Source organism: Theropithecus gelada, chromosome 19 (assembly GCF_003255815.1).
Source record: "Theropithecus gelada isolate Dixy chromosome 19, Tgel_1.0, whole genome shotgun sequence".
Lineage (NCBI taxonomy): Eukaryota > Metazoa > Chordata > Mammalia > Primates > Cercopithecidae > Theropithecus > Theropithecus gelada.
The window spans coordinates 28,619,046-28,637,625 of NC_037687.1; the positions used below are offsets into that span (position 1 = coordinate 28,619,046).

The window sequence follows — 18,580 nt, forward strand, 5'->3', positions numbered from 1 at the left end:
TGATGCAGAGACATAGGCGGAGATTGGAGTGATGTATCACAAGCTAAGTGTACTAGTTTTCTAGACTTCTGTAATAAAAAATACAGCTGCCCCTCAGTATTCTCTGGGGATTGCTTCCAAGACCCTGTGGATACTAAAAGGCACAGATGAGTTCAAGACACTTCCATAAAATGGTGCAGTATTTGCACATAACCTATGCACATCCTCCCATAGACTTTATTTTTATTTATTTATTATTATTATTTGTTTCAGATGGAGTCTTGCTGTGTCACCCAGGCTGGAGTGCAGTGGCGCAATCTCAGCTCTGTCCGCCGGGTTCAAGCGATTCTCCTGCCTCAGTCTCCTGAGAAGCTGGGATTACAGGCACCCGCCACCATGCCCGGTTATTTTTTGTGTTTTTAGTAGAGATGGGATTTTGCTATGTTGGCCAGGCTGGTCTCAAACTCCTGACCTCAAGTGATCTGCCTGCCTTGGCCTCCCAAAGTGCTCCCATATACTTTAAACCATCTCTAGCTTACTTATGATACCTAATACAAAGTGAATGAGAGGTAGTTGTTTTTTTTTTTAAATTTGTATTATTTTTTATTACTTTTTTCAAATATTTTCTATTCGTGATTGGTTGAATCCTTACACGTAGAAACCACAAGTATAAAGGGCTGGCTGTGACACAAACTCAGATTAAACAACAGAAATTTACTCTCTCAAAGTTTTGCCAGCTAGAAGTCCAGGATTAGGATGTTCCAGCAGGCTTGGTTTCTTCTGAGAGTTGTGAGACAGAATCTATTCTATGCCTCTTGCCTAGATTCTGGTGCTTTTTTTTTTCTTTCTTTCTTTGAGATAGGTTTTTTCTGTGCTGCGCAAGATGGAGTACAGTCGGCTCACCGCCCACTAGCCTCTGAGCCAGTGAACTGACCCACTCGCAATCAGCTCTTTGCAACTTCTGCCTCTCAGTCGTTAGCCGACCTCCCATCTCAGTCTCCCAAATAGCTGGGACTACAGGCGCAGGCCACCATGCTCAGCTAATTAACTTTTTTTTTTTGGTAGAGATGAAGTCTCATTACATTGCCAGGCTAGCCTTGAACTGCTGGGCTCGAGCAATCTTCCTGCCTCAGCCTCCCAAGTAGCTGGGACTACAGGTGGGAGACACCTCACCTGGTTAGCTTGTTTTTTATTTTTATTTTTATTTATTTATTTATTTTTGAGAGGAAGTCTCGCTCTGTCGCCCAGGCTGGAGTACAGTGGCTCAATCTCGGCTCACTGTAACCTCCACTTCCCGGATTCAAGCCATTCTCCTGCCTCAGCCTCCTGAGTAGCTGAGATTACAGGCACACGCCACCACACCCAGCTAATTTTTATATTTTTAGTAGAGACGGGGTTTCTCCATGTTGACTAGGCTGGTCTCGAACTCCTGACCTCTGTTGATCGGCCTGTCTCGGCCTCCCAAAGTGCTGGGAGTACAGGCGTGAGCCACAGTGCCCAGCCTATTTTTATTTTTTAGACAGGGTGTTGGTCTGTCACCCAGGCTGGAGTACAGTGGTGTGATCATAGCTCACCACAACCTGGAACTCCTGGGCTCAAGTGATCCTCCTGCCTCAGCCTCCCAAGTAGCTGGGACCATAGGTGTGCACCACCACACCCTGCTCACTTTTTAATATTTTGTAAGGATGGGATCTTGCTATGTTGCCCAGGTTGGCCTCAAACTCCTGGGCTCAAGCAATCCTCCTACCTCAGCCTCCCAAAGTGCTGAGATTACAAGCATGAGCCACTGTGCTTGACTGCTTCTGGTGCCTGACAATGACAATCTTTGGTGATTTGCTGACAGTCTGTGGCGTTCCTTGGCTTGTGGAAGCATCACTGCCACCTCTGCCTCCCTCATCACATGGTGTTCTTCCCGTGTGTGCGTCTGCGTCCAAATTTCCCTTTTTCGTAAGGACACCAGTCATGTTGGACTATGGGTCCACCCTAGTCCAGTATGACCTCATCTTAACTTAAATAATTACATCTGCCATGATCCAGTATCCAAATAAGGACATGTTCCGAGGGGCTGAGGGTTAGAACTTCAATGTAGGAATGGAGGCTGTGGGGAGGACAAAATTACATCCTTAACACCAAGAAATGTTAGGGGTGGCAGCCGCCACCGGGAGCTAGGAGAGAGGCGTGGAAGGGAGTCTCCCCCAGAGCCTCCAAGAGGAGCCAACCCTGCCGATGCTTTAATTTCAGACTTCTGGCCTCCAGTACTGTGAGACAGTCCATTTCTGTGGTTTGAAGTCACTTGGTTTGTGGTAATGAGTTACAGCACCCTAACAAACTAACAAGCCAGCCCAGTGCAGGGCACATGTGGAGCGTATGATGAACAAGCTCCCGCTCTGTGCCCTGGGGAGGCTCATGCATGCTCTTCTAAGGTACATACGATCGAGCGGATCACTAGGGGAGCATTTCCTCTCCCCTAACCCCAGGTGCAGGGACTTCAGAGTAATGCCTACTAAATGACCCCCCTACCTCTGTTGCTTGACAAAGGGAGGTGCAAGGGGGAAAAAAGACTGTGAGGATGGGAGAGGGTGGGTCATACGGGAAGTGTCACATCACTGTGGTTGCAGAGGACAGAGAAAACCACCCTGTCTCCAGCAGGTGGAAATGGTCATAATGTTGATGGTGGCCATGATCTATATGTTTTTATTTTATTTTACTTTGAGACAGGGTCTTGCTCTTACTGCCCAGGCCAGAGTTCATTGGCATGATCAAGACTCACTGCAGCCTCGACCTCCCAGGCCCAGCCTCGATCCTCCTGCCTCAGCCTCCTGAGTAGCTGGGACTACAAGTGTGCGCCACCAATCCTGACTGCTTTTTGTGTTTTTTATTTTTTTATTTCTGTAGAGACACGGCTTCACCATGTTGCCCAGGCTGGTCTGGAACTCCTGGGCTCAAGTGATCCGCCTGCTTTGGCCTGAAGTGTTGGGGTTACAGGCGTGAGCCACTGTGCCTGGCCAGCCGTGATACAGATGCTCAGCTCTGTGCTTCCTGTCTCATCTTCGTGAGCTCCAGCCAAAAGATTCCCTCAGGTAGCTATTACTGCTCCCATGTTAAAAAAGAGAAAATTGACATTCAAAGAGGGAAATGACTTGTCTGAGGTCACGCAAGTAGTGACAGCTGGGATCTGAACACGACTACACTGTGATGTGCCGATAAATGTTTAACAACTGGCTTTCCAAAGGGAAAAATGTATGTCTGTGTATAAACACATATGTTTACAATACATTTTGTAATTGTACTGATTATAAAGGATATGTACCACACACTTTACAAAGAATAATAATATAATCTAAAATTCTCTTTTTTGTAAATACCACACAATTATAACTTCAGGGTGACTTGCTATTTCTTGCAAAATCCAGTACCAGTTTTTATTTTATTTTTTAGTTTTTATTTTTTGGGGGCTGGAGTCTCGCTCTGTTGCCCAGGCAACTTGTTAGGATGGTCTCTATTCTTAATGTCTAAATTCTACAAGAGGGATTTTTTTCCCCCATAGAGGCACCATTCAGGGTGAGCTGGATATTGTTAGGATTTGGGAGCCAACAGGGGCTATCATTTATTCTTGTTCTTTGACCACATCATAGGCCATTGCCTCTTCTCTGTTTGCTGGTTCATGCAAGACCAGGAGCTCCCCCAGTAAGTGATCTGAAGGGTAATACCCATCCCCCGCAAGCCATGTCTCTCCCCATTCTCTTGCTCAGCCTCAGTCACAGGAACCACCCTGTGGTTGATTCATCCTGACGATTATTAGAGGTGGCTTAGGAATGGATGGTTGAGTTGTGAGTTGTCGAAACTCAGTCAAACTGGCTCAAGTTAAACCTGCTTGCTGGAAGAACACAAGGGAATTTAAAGGAAGCCAACTGCAGACAGTGTGTCTAGACCTTAGAGGAACCAGAACATTATCTGGTAGCTTCTCTCCCCGCCACCCTTGCAATCTGGGGCTTCATCATCTCTCACTTCTTCTCTGTTCAAATCCTCTGCTCCGTTCTCTCTCTGTGGCTCTTTCTAGCAAATGATCCAGCTGGAGAGTGTTCTGGAGATTCTGCAAATTTGCAGTTGGTGTCAGAAGCGAGGGTGGTCTCGGACGGAGGCGGTGCCCCTAACTTTGTAGCAGAGTCCTATTTTACTGCACTCTCCTTCTGGGCCTCAGTTTCTCCATGTGTCAACATAGGAAGAACTCGCTGACTTCCTGGAGTTGGTGGCCTAAGGGGTTCCTGGATTTGCAAGTATCCTGGTTAATTATAAAAGAGGTACAGAAGCAAAAAGTTTAGTTAAACCATCCTTTATTGAAGCCTTTTGTATGCAGGGGGAAGGCAAGGATAACACAATGCCCTCCAGAAGCTCTGGGGTCAGTGGCATAGATTAAATAAATGCATTGGATGCTGATGAGTAAAGCTTGCAGCGCTTCATGGGGGGTGTGCAGAAAAAACCATCATGGGAGTCCAGAGATGAGCTAGATTCCCAAGGACCACATCATGTCATCAAAACTCAGGAATCTCCCCTTGCACTGGAATGAAATCAGCCCTCATCACCCAGCTCCTCACCCAAAGACAGGTTCTGCTGTAGGTTAACTTTGGATGCTCCAGGCCACTCCTTCATCTCTCTTCTTTCCATTCATTCTCCTTTTCTCTTCTGTTTCTTGTTTATAATAAAATGATGGCTGGGCGCGGTGGCTCATGCCTGTAGTCCCAACACTCTGGGAGGCTGAGGTGGGCAGGTCATCTGAGGTAGGGAGTTTGAGACCAGCCTGACCAACATGGAGAAACTCTGTCTCTACTAAAAATACAAAATGAGTCAGGTGTGATGCATGCCTGTAATCCCAGCTACTCTGGAGGCTGAGGCAGGCGAATCGCTTGAACCCTGTAGGTGGAGGTTGCAGGGAGCTGAGATCACGCCATTGCACTCTAGCTTGGGCAACAAGAGTGAAACTCTGTCTTAAAATAAAATAAAATAAAAAAGATGTCTGTAATGGTAATTAAATGATTGCTTCAAGAGCTGGCAACAGAAATCTTCTTGATGGGGTGCTGTGGCTCACACCTGTAGTCCCAGCAGTTTGGGAGGCCGAGGCAGGCAGATCACAAGGTCAGGAGTTCAAAACCAGCCTGGCCAATATGGCAAAACCCCTCTCTACTAAAAATACAAAAAATTTAGCTGGGCATGGTGGCGTGTGCCTGTAGTCCCAGCTACCCTGGAGGCTGAGGAAGGAGAATCACTTGAACCCAGGAGGCAGAGGTTGCAGTGAGCTGAGATCGTGCCACTGCACTCCAGCCTGGGTGACAGAGTGAGACTCTGTCTCAAAAAAAAAAAGAGCTGGCGCCAGAAATCTTCTTAAGGAGGATGCTATTATTGATAAATGACTTGAGTTGGGAAAGGAGACCTGAGGGATAGAGTCAGAGTCAAGGGTAGGATGGCTAAATTTCTCCGCATTAAAAAAACAAAAAAAAAAGCAGAAATCTGAAGGTGAGGAGATAGGAGGGAGGGTGGACTTTTAAAAGGATGTCTTAAGTTCAACGGAAAGCTTTCATGTTTGTCTGTTGCTGGCCAGTTGCCTATTCTCACATTGCCAAACTTCTTTCTGTAAAGCGTGTTTCATATTTAAATACCTTGTGCAGGTAGCTTTTCAGGAAATTGAGGGAAATGTCTGAGTTCCTCTCTGGGTTAATTTCATTCAGGGCAACAACCACCAGACATTGTATGAATTGGACTAACTCAGTTGAAGCAAGACTTAGAGCCACAGGTAAAAACATAGGCTCTGGGGGCCCTCCCTTGTGGGGAGGACAATCTGTTTCCCAAAATTTATGATGTAAAAGATTAGGCAATCAGGTAGACCTCAAGGGGATGAGGGGTCTTCAACTGACATCTCCATAACTTTATATTTTTACTGAGTTGTTGATCAATAAAGGCTGAGGACTTTATATAAAGTATCTTCTTTTTTTTTTTTTTTTGAGACGGAGTCTCACTCTGTCACCCAGGCTGGAGTGCAGTGGCGTTTTCTTGGCTCACTACAGCCTCTGCCTTCCGGGTTCAAGTGATTTTCCTGCCTCAGTCTCCTGAATAGCTGGGATTACAGGAGCCTGCCACTACGCCCAGCTAATTTTTGTATTTTTAGTAGAGACAGGGTTTCACCATGTTGGCCAGGCTGTTCTTGAACTCCTGACCTCTGGTGATCTGCCTGCCTCGGCCTCCCAAAGTGCTGGGATTACAGGTGTGAGCCACTGGACTTGGCATATATGAAGTATTTTCTTGTATATCTTGCCTGATTTTAGCCATACTCTTTCACACTTCTCCCTCCTCCTCCATTTACCTAGGATGACTACATAATTTATTTTTCATAGCAGGGCACTTTTCAGAATGAAAGTGGACACTACTCAGCATTATGCCAGAATGAGGGTATCATTCACTACTCATAATTCAGGACTAATCATAATGGGTATATTCGGGTTCATTTCAGGCAAACTAGGATGCAGATGACAGCTTCTTCCTATCATTTCCCATCCTGACCACCCAAAGCTGAGGTCCAAAATCAAAAAAGAAGTCAATAATAAACTCATATCTGTTTATTCTCCCGAAATCAGGGGACATAAAGGCTTTTTTTTCCTGATGAGTGGGTAACCCTAAAATAAGCAGGAAATGCCTGTGGCTCAGCCTAACCCAAGGTGAGACAAAGCTGGAGCTGGGAGCTCGAAAGTGTCCCCCAGCTCCCTCCTCACTTCGCCTGTAACTGCACCTCTGCAGAAGGTAAAGTAGAATCGGTAGCTGTGTCACTGGTTTGGGCTGAGTCCTCGGTTAGGGCCCTCTCCAGACTGGCGGGCAGGGAGTGGATCAGCCTCTCCCGGAAGTCCTGGCCCATGAAGACATAGAGCATCGGGTTGAGGCAGCTGTTGAAGAAGGCCAGGGCACTTGTCACATCCACTGCAATTCTAAGTTCTTTGGACAGGCCTTGTAATATGTTATGGAGTCTGACTGTGGCTATGAAGGCCACCACCTGATATGGGAACCAGCAGAGAAAAAAGGCAGCTACGACAAAGGAGAGGACCCGCAAGGGACGACTGGACTTAATTAAGCCTTGCTTGTGGATCTTGGTGGCAATAAGCCCATAACTGACAACGACGATGGACATGGGCACGCTGAAGCCAATGATGAACCGGATGATGCCTCTCACCGTCAACATGGCAATGCTCACCTTCAGCTTCTCCACAGGGTCATCGGTCCAGGGTGAAAAGTCAAAAGTGCAGGCTACTGTCCCTGGCCCGAGTCTACCAGGTACTGTAGTCACACGAATGATAACTGGCAATGTGAGGAGCAGAGCCATCACCCAGGGCCCGATGATCACCTTCTTGGCCAGGCTCACGGTGCGGTGGTTCTGGGTCCAGACTGGATGCAGGACACAAATACAGCGGTCCAGAGCAATGAGGGCGATCAGGAAGACACTTCCAAACAAATTGATATCCACTATGCTAAAGATGAATTTGCACAGGAACCAACCGAAAGGCCAATGTCCTCTCATGACCTTCACGACCACTAAGAACGGCAAAGTGGAGGTGAAACAGAAGTCAGCCACAGCCAGGTTCAGGTAACTGATGGTGGTGACTGTGTGTGTCATCCGGAATCCAGCCACCCAGATCACAAGCCCGTTGCCCAGGACCCCGAGAACAAAGGTGACTGCAAATACCAGATAAGTGAAGATATCCAGGAAGAGATAGCCAGCAGCTACAGCAGGTGGCCCTCCAGAGATGTTCGTGGGGAGAGAGGAATTTGTCTCCATTTTGTCCACTCCTGAAATAGTGCAGTCATGGTCATTCCTTAGTTATGATCCTCCGCACCATTTCCCCATCCCCTCATTTCTGCCCCTGCCAGTTTTCCCACTGATAGCTTTCTCACCTTCCCCTAGAGCTCCCACAACAGCTGGAACATCTTCACCACTGTCCCTTACACATGTCCACATGTATACATTGGCAATCTTTTATTGTACCTGTTAGGCAAGATTACATCTTTTCTTTCTTTCTTTCCCCTTCCTTCCTTCCTTCCTTCCTTCCTTCCTTCCTTCCTTCCTTCCTTCCTTCCTTCCTTCCTTTCTTTCTTTCTTTCTTTCTTTCTTTCCTTCCTTCCTTCCTTCCTTCTTTCTTTTTCTTTTTTTTTTTTGTGATGGAATATTGCTCTGTTACCCAGGCTGGAGTGCAGTGGCATGATCTCTCACTGCAACCTCTGCCTCCTGGGTTCAAGCGATTCTCCTGCCTCAGTGTCCCGAGTAGCTGGGACTACAGGTGTGCACCACCCCACACCCGGCTAATTTTTGTATATTTAGTAGAAGTGGGGTTTTGCCATGTTGGCCAGGCTGGTCTTGAACTGCCGACCTCAGGTGATCCACGTGCCGCAGCCTCCCAAAGTGCTGGGATTGTAGACCTGAGCCACCGTGCGTGGCCAAGATCGCATCTTATGACACATCCTCGTAATTGCTAACATGCGAGCCCCTACCAGGGAGATTAAATGGCTAAGGAAATAGGGTCCTTGACCTCCAAGAGGAGAATATGGGGCCAAAGATGTACAGAGAAAACATGTATTCAAACAAAAATGTTCATAGAGACACTCCTCACTATAGCCAAAAGGTAGAAACAACCCAGATGTCCATCAACAGATGAATGGATAAACAAAATGTGGTTTATCCATCCAATGGAATATTATTCAGCCATAAGAAAGAATGAAGCACTGATATACGCTACGATGTGGATGAACCTTGAAAACATGACGCGAAACAAAAGAGGGCTGGATGTGGTGGCTTACGCCTGTCATCCCAGAGCTTTGGGAAGCTGAGGTAGGAGGATTGCTTGAGCTCAGGAGTTCAGGATCAGCCTGAGTCACATAGCAAGATCTTCATCTCTACAAAACAAAAAAATTAAATCAAATTAAATTAGCTGGATGTGGTGGCACACACCTGTAGTCCTAGCTACTCAGGAGGGTGAGATGGGAGGCTCATTTGAGCCCAGGATTTCAAGGTTAACAGTGTGCTATGATTGAGCCACTGCACTCCAGCCTGGGCAACAAAGCGAGACCCTGTCTTTAAAATGAAAGAAAAAAGAAAGGAAGGAAAGAAGGAAGAAAGGAGAGAAAGAAGGAAGGAAGGAGAGAAGGAAGGAAGACAACACCAGTCACATATTGTATGATTCCACTTGCATGAAATATCCAGAGTAGCCAAACTCACAGAGACCGAATGTGGATTAGTGATTGCCAGGGACTAGGGAAAGTAGGAGGTGGGGAATTATTGCTTAATGCTTATGCAGTTTTTGTTTGGTGTGATAAAAAAGTTCTGGAACTAGATAATGGTTATGGTTGCAACACACTGTAAATGTACTTAATGCCATTGAATTGTACATTTAAATGATTAACTTTTTTGTTGTTGTTTGAGATGTGGTCTCGTTCTGTCACCCAGGCTGGAGTGCAGTGGTGCAATCTTGGCTGACTGCAACCTCCACCTCCCGTGTTTAAGTGATTCTCCTGCCTCAGGCTCCTGAGTAGCTGGAATTACAGGCACTTGCCACCATGCCTGGTTAATTTATATATTTTTGTAGAGATGGGTTTTCACCATGTTGGTCAGCCTAGTCTCAAACTCCTTGACCTCAGGTGATCTGCCCACCTTGGCCTGCCAAAGTGCTGAGATTATAGGCGTGAGCCACTGTGCCCAGCCTAAAATGGTTAACTTTTTGTTATGTGTATTTTACCATCAATTTAATAAAGAAAAAATAACAATGTATGATATCAGAAAATCAGTGGGTGACACCTACAGTGACCTAGTGTCACGCAAATGTGGACTAAGACTTTCTCTCATCCATGACTCTGCATAAGAACTATAAGATATGCAACTTCTTGGCCGGGCCCAGTGGCTCATGCCTGTAATCTCAGTACTTTGGGAGGCTGAGGCGGGCGGATCATGAGGTCAGCAGTTCGAGACCAGCCTGGCCAACATGGTGAAGCCCCGTCTCTACTAAAAATACAAAAATTAGCCAGGCATGGTGGCGGGCGCTTGTAGTCCCAGTTACTGTGGAGGCTGAGGCAGGAGAATCACTTGAACCTGGGAGGTGGAGATTGCAGTGAGCAGAGATTGCGCCATTGCACTCTAGCCTGGGTGACACAGCGAGACTCCGTTTCAAAAAAAAAAAAGATACGCAATTTCTCCACTCCAAATTCTGCTCCCTCTCTCTCTTTAAGGTCATGAAATCTCCCTTTCCTCTCTCATCGTGGGAGGCAAGGCATAGTATTTGGTTAGTTTTCCAAGATAGGCCAAATGGATCCGTGAATGATAATAAACGATGGATAATCAAGTATTATATCCAATGGATTCTGTGCTACAAGAAGTCAGAACAACAGACTCCGTTTCCACTCTTGTCTCTGCGGTTACCTTGGCCAGATGGCTGGGAGGTGCTTCTCCATCCATTGGATGGGCTCAGCACTCTTGGGGATGCAGAAGACCGTGGTAGAAATAATAGTCCAAATATGTATTGGGTATGACATTTCATTAGATCAGGTATGCAAAGTGCATGTCAGGTTCTTGCCAAGAGCTGGTCTTCTCTTTTTTTTTTTTTTTTTTTTTGAGATGGAGTCTCTCTCTATCACCCAGGCTGGAGTGCAGTGGCATGATCTCAACTCACTGCAACCTCCGCCTCCCAGGTTCAAGTGATTCTCCTGTCTCAGCCTCTTGAGTAGCTGGGATTACAGGTGCACGCCACCATGCCTGGCTAATTTTTTTTAAATTGTATTTTAGCAGACATGTCGTTTCATCATGCTGCCCAGGCTGGTCTCAAACTCCAGAGCTCAGGCAATCCACCTGCCTCAGCCTCCCAAAGTGCTAGGATTACAGGTGTGAGCCACTGTGCCCGGCCTGATCTTCTCTTCTAATGCTTGCAGGAGGCTTCCTCCAAAGTGTTACTATAAGGGTCACTTTCTTTATGGTACCCATTTTTCAGATGAGGAAAGTGAGACTTAGAGCATTTCAGTTAATTCCTTAAAGTCAACCAAAAACCCAGGCTGTCAAATTCCAGCAAAAGTCTCTTTCTGCCTCTGCCTTGCCATGCTACCAGCACAGAAGAGCTGTCTAATACACTAGTCACTCACCACATGTGGTTTTTAAGCACGTGAAATGTGGTTAGTCCAACTGGAGATGGACTGCAGGAATAAAATACCCATCAGATTTCAAAGACTTAGTATGAAAAAAATATTGTGACCATCTCATTAATAGTTTTTATATTGACTACATGTTAAAATGATAATAATTTGGCTATGTAAGTTTACCTCAGATATTTTATTAAAATTAAGGTCACTTGTTTCTCTCCATCTTTTTAAACTGCCTACTTGACACTTTGAAATTACGTATTTGGCTCACATTTCTAATGAACTTTGATACTCTACAATCTCAGAAATAACTCAGACATGTCTCCCTCCCCTACCACCCATCTAACCACCAAAATACCCTGAGGACTGTTTGTCTTCAAGAATCTCTAAGGCAACCAGTTCAGAAGATTGTTGCAATGAATGAGGAAGATTCTGCAATAATGAGCCGGAACATACCAGAGAGGAAAACCTGTGCAATTTTGTCCAATTATGGTTCAAGGGAGAAATCCTGTGATTTGCAATGAACACAGACCATGGTGGCCGCCGTCGATGAAGCACTTTATACTTGGCAATCATTGTACCACATCCTCAACTTTCTTGCCTCTGATCTCAACAAGCACAGCATTGATTACACATCATCATTACTGTGTGACAGAAGAGGAAACTAGGAGCTTGGTGAGAAATGACCAGCCAATGTCTGCAAATTCATGAGAGGGCAGGGCTGTATTCTGCCGCTGGGTCCCACGCACCACGCAGAACCAGTGTCTTCATGTGGAGACTCATCACTGATCTGAAAGGTGATTGCTTCTGTATCACACTCATTTCCCCACGGCCCATCATAATCATTAGGGCTCTTTTGCTTTCTCCTGAAAGCTTCAAACCAAACATCCTTTCCCACCCCAACTCATGCCCTCAAGCTGATGCTCTTGCCTCTTCCTCCACCAGATTCTCCTCCTGCCGGCTCCTGCATCACTGTTCTCTGCCTTCACCTCAGTGACCAGAAAACAATTGTTCCCATCCAAGAACTACCCTCTACTGGTCCCGCAAAACTCATTCCCCCGTTTACTCAAGAACTTCCCTCCTTTGCTTATCCCCTCTCTCCCCTGCAGCATCATACTGTCTCTATATTCCATTATTCCCATCAGGACCCCAGTAAAGTCTAAAGCCTATTTGTTTATTTATTTATTTATTTATTTTTTTTTTTTGAGACGGAGTCTCACTCTGTCGCCCAGGCTGGAGTGCAGTGGCCAGATCTCAGCTCACTGCAAGCTCCGCCTCCCGGGTTCACGCCATTCTCCAGCCTCAGCCTCCCGAATAGCTGGGACTACAGGCGCCCGCCACCTCGCCCGGCTAGTTTTTGGTATTTCTTAATAGAGACGAGGTTTCACCGTGTTAGCCAGGATGGTCTCAATCTCCTGACCTCGTGATCCGCCCGTCTCGGCCTCCCAAAGTGCTGGGATTACAGGCTTGAGCCACCGCGCCCAGCCTGTTTATTTATTTATTTGAGATGGAGTCTCACTCTGTCACCCAGGCTGGAGTGCAGTGGGGCAATCTGAGCTCACTGCAACCTCCGGCTCCCATATTCAAGCAATTCTCCTGCCTCAGCCTCCCAAGTAGCTTGAATTACAGACGGCCACCACCACACTGTGCTAATTTTTGTATTTTTAATAGAGGTAAGGTTTCAACATGTTGGCCAGGCTGGTCTTGAACTCCTGACTTCAAGTTGTCCACCTGTCTTGGCCTCCCAAAGTGCTGGGATTACAGGCATGAGTCACCGTGCCTGGCCTGTCTAGAACCTCTTTTAAAAAATTATTCTTCAGCTCCACATCCTTCTTCAACCAAAGAGTCTATTGTGTTCACCAGTGTATTAAGTGTGTCTATGCCAAGCAACCCAGTCCCCCAGAATTTGTTTCTTACCCGGACTGTCCACCAGCTGTGGTTTTGCTCTGGGTAGTTCTAGGTCTGGGTCTTCTGGGGAGAGTGACTCAGGCTCTAATGATCTCAGCAAAACATACCCCAAGGAACAGGAGGAGGAGGGGTAAAGGAACTGAAATCAGCTGGGTAAGAGGAAATAGGAAATCAGAACTTCTGATGGCCCCAAGAGTACATCAATATACTGTCTGCTTTAATGGCATTAGGACAGTGGGCTGGGTCTGTTTAGAAACTCATGTACTTGACTGTATTTTTCAAACTCAGTCCCTGTGGGATGCAGAGGTTCAATGCTCTCAACATCAAGGGCCAAGAAATCCAGGTGTCCAGGCCCCTGCTCCCTCCAAGGGTCAAGGTAAAGAAAGGAGCAAGTACTGTGGTGAGAGGAATCAGAGGGAAGCAATGAAAGGCAGAGAAGGAGTCGTGAGGGATGGAGACCGGAAACACAGACAGAGGTAAGGGAGGCAGGGAAGTTGAGACAGTTGGCAGGACAGCGCGTCCACACCCATGCACACCATCAAGATTAACCCCATAATCCTCTGATCTTGTGGAAGCTCATTTGTAGTCTTCTATTGCAAAGAAATAACTGTTTTTCTGAAATATTAAGCATCATTCCAAGGGTATCAGAGTGATATGGAGAAATACGGTAAGGCAGTTACAGAACCAGAGATAACGACACTGATTCTAAAAGCATTATTACCAAGACCTTGTTTCATTAAGGCTGTTTTGTTTTGTTTTTTTCTTTTAGAGATGGTATCCTGCTATGTTGCCAAGGCATGTTTCAGACGCCTGGGTTTAGTGATCCTCCTGCCTCAGCCTCCCCAAATGCTGGGATTACAGGCTTGAGCCAGGTTGTTTTTAATACTAAGAAATTTACAATTTACAATTACACCTCACAATGGCTTAAACTGGGGGTGTCCAATCTTTTGCATTCCCTGACCCACACTGTCTCCCATCACTCCCAGATGGGACTATCTAGTTGCAGGAAAACAAGCTCAGGGCTCCCAGGGATTCTACACCATTGTGAGTTGTGTAATTATTTGTTGAATATTACAATGTAATAATAATAATAGAAATAAAGTCTACAATAAATGCAATGTGCTTTAATCATCCTGAAACCATCCACCCCGCCACCCCCCAGTCTGTGGAAAAATTGTTATGAGACTGGCCCCTGGTGCCTAAAAGGTTGGGGACTGCTGCACTCCAGCATCCCACATGAGGAGAATGGGGATAAGATGGAGAATCACTGAAGATCTTTAATCAGAAGGGTGATATGTTCATTTGTACCCTATAAACATTTGTGTTTGTATTTTATAAACATTTTCTTGGGATCATAACAACAGATGCGTTTTAGAAGGTTCCCAAGGTATGAAGGGTAACACATGAAGACGTATCTAGGAGTCACATGGAAGCCAGCATTTTGTAAGGGTATTAAAATAAAGGGAATGGCAGAGGACATCTTTATGCACGGAGGAGAAGGGCCCAGATATCAAGAGAAAACAAGAGACAAGGAACTCCACAGAGAGTAATTGCCAGAAACATTTGTAGGTCTTTTGAAGTCTGACTCTTCTTCCTAAAACGGGGCTTCTGGGATACCCCTGCCTGTTTCCCATGAGCCCTCTTTTCTAAAACACAAGTAGATTTTTTTCCTTGCTACAGAATGGCCCATGATTAGCACACTAGGTTGGGCAAAAACAGAACCAAGTATATGTTCAAAGGTGACTATGGTGAAGAAAAAAAGGAAAGTCAAAATGGACTTCCACTTCTGTGTTTGCGTAAGGCTAAAAGGGAAGATGCCTTAGGGTTGCCCGGATGGGGATATTGCTGTCTGTGCTGCAAAAATCCCTGACCCTTCTGGTAACTGAAACATCGGAAATGGCCTCGACGAGCAGTACAACCTCCCCGTAAAGCACTGGACTGAGGTGGTGAAGCTAGATTACCTGGACTAGAATCCCAGGAACACTGTGCACTAGCTCCAGACAAGCCAGCCAATCCAGGGGTCTGAAACATTTCCCCCAACTTTTTTTTTTTTTTTGAGATAGAGTCTCACTGTATCGCCCAGGCTGGAGTGCAGTGGTGTGATCTTGGCTCACTGCAGCTTTGCCTCTTAGGTTCAAGCGATTTCCCTGCCTCAGCCTCTCCAGTAGCTGGGATTACAGGTGCCTGCCGCCACTCCTGGCTAATTTTTGTAATTTTTAAGTAGAGATGCGGTTTTGCCATGTTGACCAGGCTGGTCCTGAACTCCTGACCTCAAACAATGGATCGCCTTGGCCTCCCAAAGTGCTGGGATTACAGGAGGAAACCACTGCAATGGGCCACAAACATTTCCTATAAAGGGCCAGAGAGTCAATATATTTCGTTTGGCAGGCCATGGGGTCTCCATCACAACTCCTTGGCTCTGCTGTTGTAGCCTGAAAACAGCCACAAGCAAAGTTGTAAACGATGAGCATGACTATGTGTCAATAAAACTTTATTTAAAACACTACAATTGATTTCATATAAGTTTTACATGGCACAAAATACCCTTCATTTGATTTTCTTTAGCTGGTAAGAAACATTAAAGCCATTCTTGGCTCTCAGGCCATAAAAAAACAAGTGGTGGACTAGATTTGACCCCTGATTTAACTGCACTGAGTCCCAGTCACTTCACCTGTGAATTGAGAGCAATGATACTTACAGAGGTGTTTTCTGGAGCAGAACAAATAAGATCAGTGATACAAAGCACTTGGCATGAATTCCAGTGCAATAGATATTATTGATATCTTAGTAATTACATAAACCTCTCTTTCTGCTGTTTCACATTCTCTGTGGTGAACCCATCCATACTTAAAACTTGAACCACACCTCAGCTAACATTCACCAGATCCCTGTCTCTAGCTCAGACCTGCCCTTGATGTCCAGACACATCATTTTGTGTTCCTGTTTCCTTTCAAACTCATCTCCAGCCTTTGTTCTCCTCACCTTCTCCCACAACTCCAAGGACTAAATTGTGTCACACTCCCCTTCAAATTCTTAGGTTGAAGCCCTAACCCCATGATATGGTTTGGTTGTGTCCCCACCCAGATCTCATCTTGAATTGTAGCTCCCGTAATTCCCACGTGATGTGGGAGGAACTAGGTGGGAGATAATTGTTTCCTGGGGGCAGTTTTCCCCCATAATGTTCTCATGGTAGGGAATATGGCTCACGAGATCTGATGATTTTATAAGGGGTTTCTCCTTTCACTCGGCTCTCATTCTCTTTTGCCTGCTGCCATGTAAGACATCCCTTTGTTCTTCCTTTGCCTTCCGCCATGATTGCGAGGCCTCCCCAGCCATGTGGAACGGTGAGTCCATTAAACCTCTTCCCTTTATAAATTACCCAGTTTCAGGCATGCCATTATTAGCAGCATGAGAACTGACTAATACACCCCAGCACATCAGAATGTGACTGTATTTGGGGATACAACCTTTAAAAAGGTAGTTAACTGAAACTGAGGTCATTAAGGTGTGCCCCAACTCAATATGACTGATATCCTTATGAAAAGAGGAGATCCAGACACAGACAGGCACAGAGGGAAAACTAGGTGAAAACATGAGGAGGCGGCGGTATCTACAAGCCAAGGAGAGAGGACTCAGGAGGAATCAACCCTGCTGACACCTTGATCTTATACTTCCAGCTGATAAAACTGTGAGAAAATATATTTCTATTGTTGTAGCCACCCAGTCAATGGTATTTTGTTATGGCAGCTCTAGCAAACTAAACACTCTGCTTCTTTTCATTGATTCTCATCTCAATGACAGCCCCCAAATCCACACAGTTACCTTGGTGCAACGGTTCTGAAGAAAATGGCCACAATATTCTTGGACACTCCCTCCACTGAGAGGAAGGCAGGCATATTCTATCCCCTCTGCCCTGGAACCTGGGTAGGGTTGGGACTACTTTGACCGAAGAATATGGTAGAAATGACTCCACATAGCTTTCAAGGCTAGGTCAAGAACGGTTAGGAAGCATCTTCCAGTTCTCCTAGGACACATGTTCTGGGGAAGGCAGCCATTGTGCAGGGACTCTGATTCCCCTGAGACCACCATGCTGGAGAGGCTGCCCGTAGACACTTGGGGCAATCCCAGCCTCGTTCAGCATTTGAGTCATCCCAACTCAGGCGTCTGACATGTGAATGAAGGAGCTCCAGATGACTTCAGTACCCAGTCTTCTAGTCACCCCCAAACCTTTGAGTTTTGGGTGGCAGAGACAAGCATCTCCTCTGTGCCTTATCCTAATTCCCAACCCACATAATCCATGAACATAATGAAATGGTTGTTTTACATGCTATGATTTGGGTGGTTATACAGCAATCATGAATTATGAATGTGGGCTTCATAAAGACCCTTCATGCTTCCTCATTCTCCAGAGCCATCTGGTCTCCAAGCACAGTCTACCAGGCCTGGAAATCGCTCCCTAAACTACCCCTCCTCTCTAGCACACTACTCCAGCACAGGCAACTATTCGACAAGTTCACCTTGATCTCTGGCAACTTCTTACCCTTTAAGATCTCTGCCTCCAACTGGGAACATTCTCAGAGCCATCCCTTTGCAGGAGGACTCTAGAACAATGTTTTTTGGAAGCATACATCTGACTAGTCACTCTCCTCTTTTCATAAGCTTTTCGTGTTCTTAAAGAGAAATTCCAAGTTCTTTTTGTAGCATTCAAGACCATCCAAGAAATTGCCTCTGCCACCCTCTACAAACTTAATGCTCATTGCTGTCTCTCTCATCATCTATGCTCCAGTAACCAAAAGTAACCTGCTTTTTTGTGACCCCTTTCCTGGGGGTTTTTACTCCCCTCTGACTAGAATGCATTATTTTTTCTCCTTTATCTGAGTCTTTAACACTCAGCCTAGATGTTCCCTCCTCCGGATATTGACTCTAGATCCGTGAATCTGAGTTAGTTGTTCCTTTTTAGGGGATCCCACAAGGAGCCAGGCATCTGCCTGTCACTACATACCCCCACCCTATTGTAACTAAGCACTGCATTCTCACCCCTCTATTCAGGTGGTCCGCAGAGCCCATGCCTGATTGATCTCTATGTCTCCAGCAGCCAGCAAGGAAGCACCTCTTTAGAGACCTGCACCTATACAATACCTACCACCTCCTATTTCTTGATATGTGAACTCCATTGAGAGCAAATGAGTAACTGTAGGTAATGTGCCTTCTTCTTTTCTTTTTTTTGGATGGAGTCTCGCTCTGTCGCCCAGGCTGGATTTCAGTGGCGCAATCTCGGCTCACTGTAACCTCTGCCTCCCGGGTTTAAGTGATTCTGCCGCCTCAGCCTCCCAAGTAGTTGGGAATACAGGTGCCTACCACCATGCCCAGCTAACTTTTTTTTTTGTATTTTTAGTAGAGGTGGGGTTTCACCATGTTGGCCAGGATGGTTTTGAACTCCTGACCTCAAGTGATCCACCCACCTCGGCCTCCCAAAGTGCTAGGATTACAGGTGACAGCCACAGCGCCCGGCCAGTAATGTGCCTTCTTTAGTTCTGTG

The 18,580-nt window shown here is 46.0% G+C and overlaps 1 protein-coding gene across 4 annotated transcripts in view; it reads right to left on the reverse strand.

The window, feature by feature from the left end:
- Positions 1-6,569: 6,569 nt before the first annotated feature.
- The window catches only part of FPR1 (formyl peptide receptor 1), a 57,673-nt gene continuing 45,662 nt past the window's right edge, over positions 6,570-18,580 (reverse strand). Inside the window, exons 1-3 of one of the 4 annotated variants that reach the window (XM_025369055.1) lie at positions 13,051-13,133; positions 11,137-11,187; positions 6,570-7,806 (exon numbers count right to left, since the gene is read on the reverse strand). In XM_025369055.1, the coding sequence (XP_025224840.1) occupies positions 6,737-7,795 (1,059 nt within the window). In that variant the 5' untranslated portion in view covers positions 7,796-7,806; positions 11,137-11,187; positions 13,051-13,133 and the 3' untranslated portion in view covers positions 6,570-6,736. Of the gene's footprint in view, positions 7,807-11,136; positions 11,188-11,589; positions 11,746-13,050; positions 13,141-18,580 lie in introns of those variants that run through there. The other 3 variants (XM_025369054.1, XM_025369057.1, XM_025369056.1) reach the window with 3 other exon arrangements.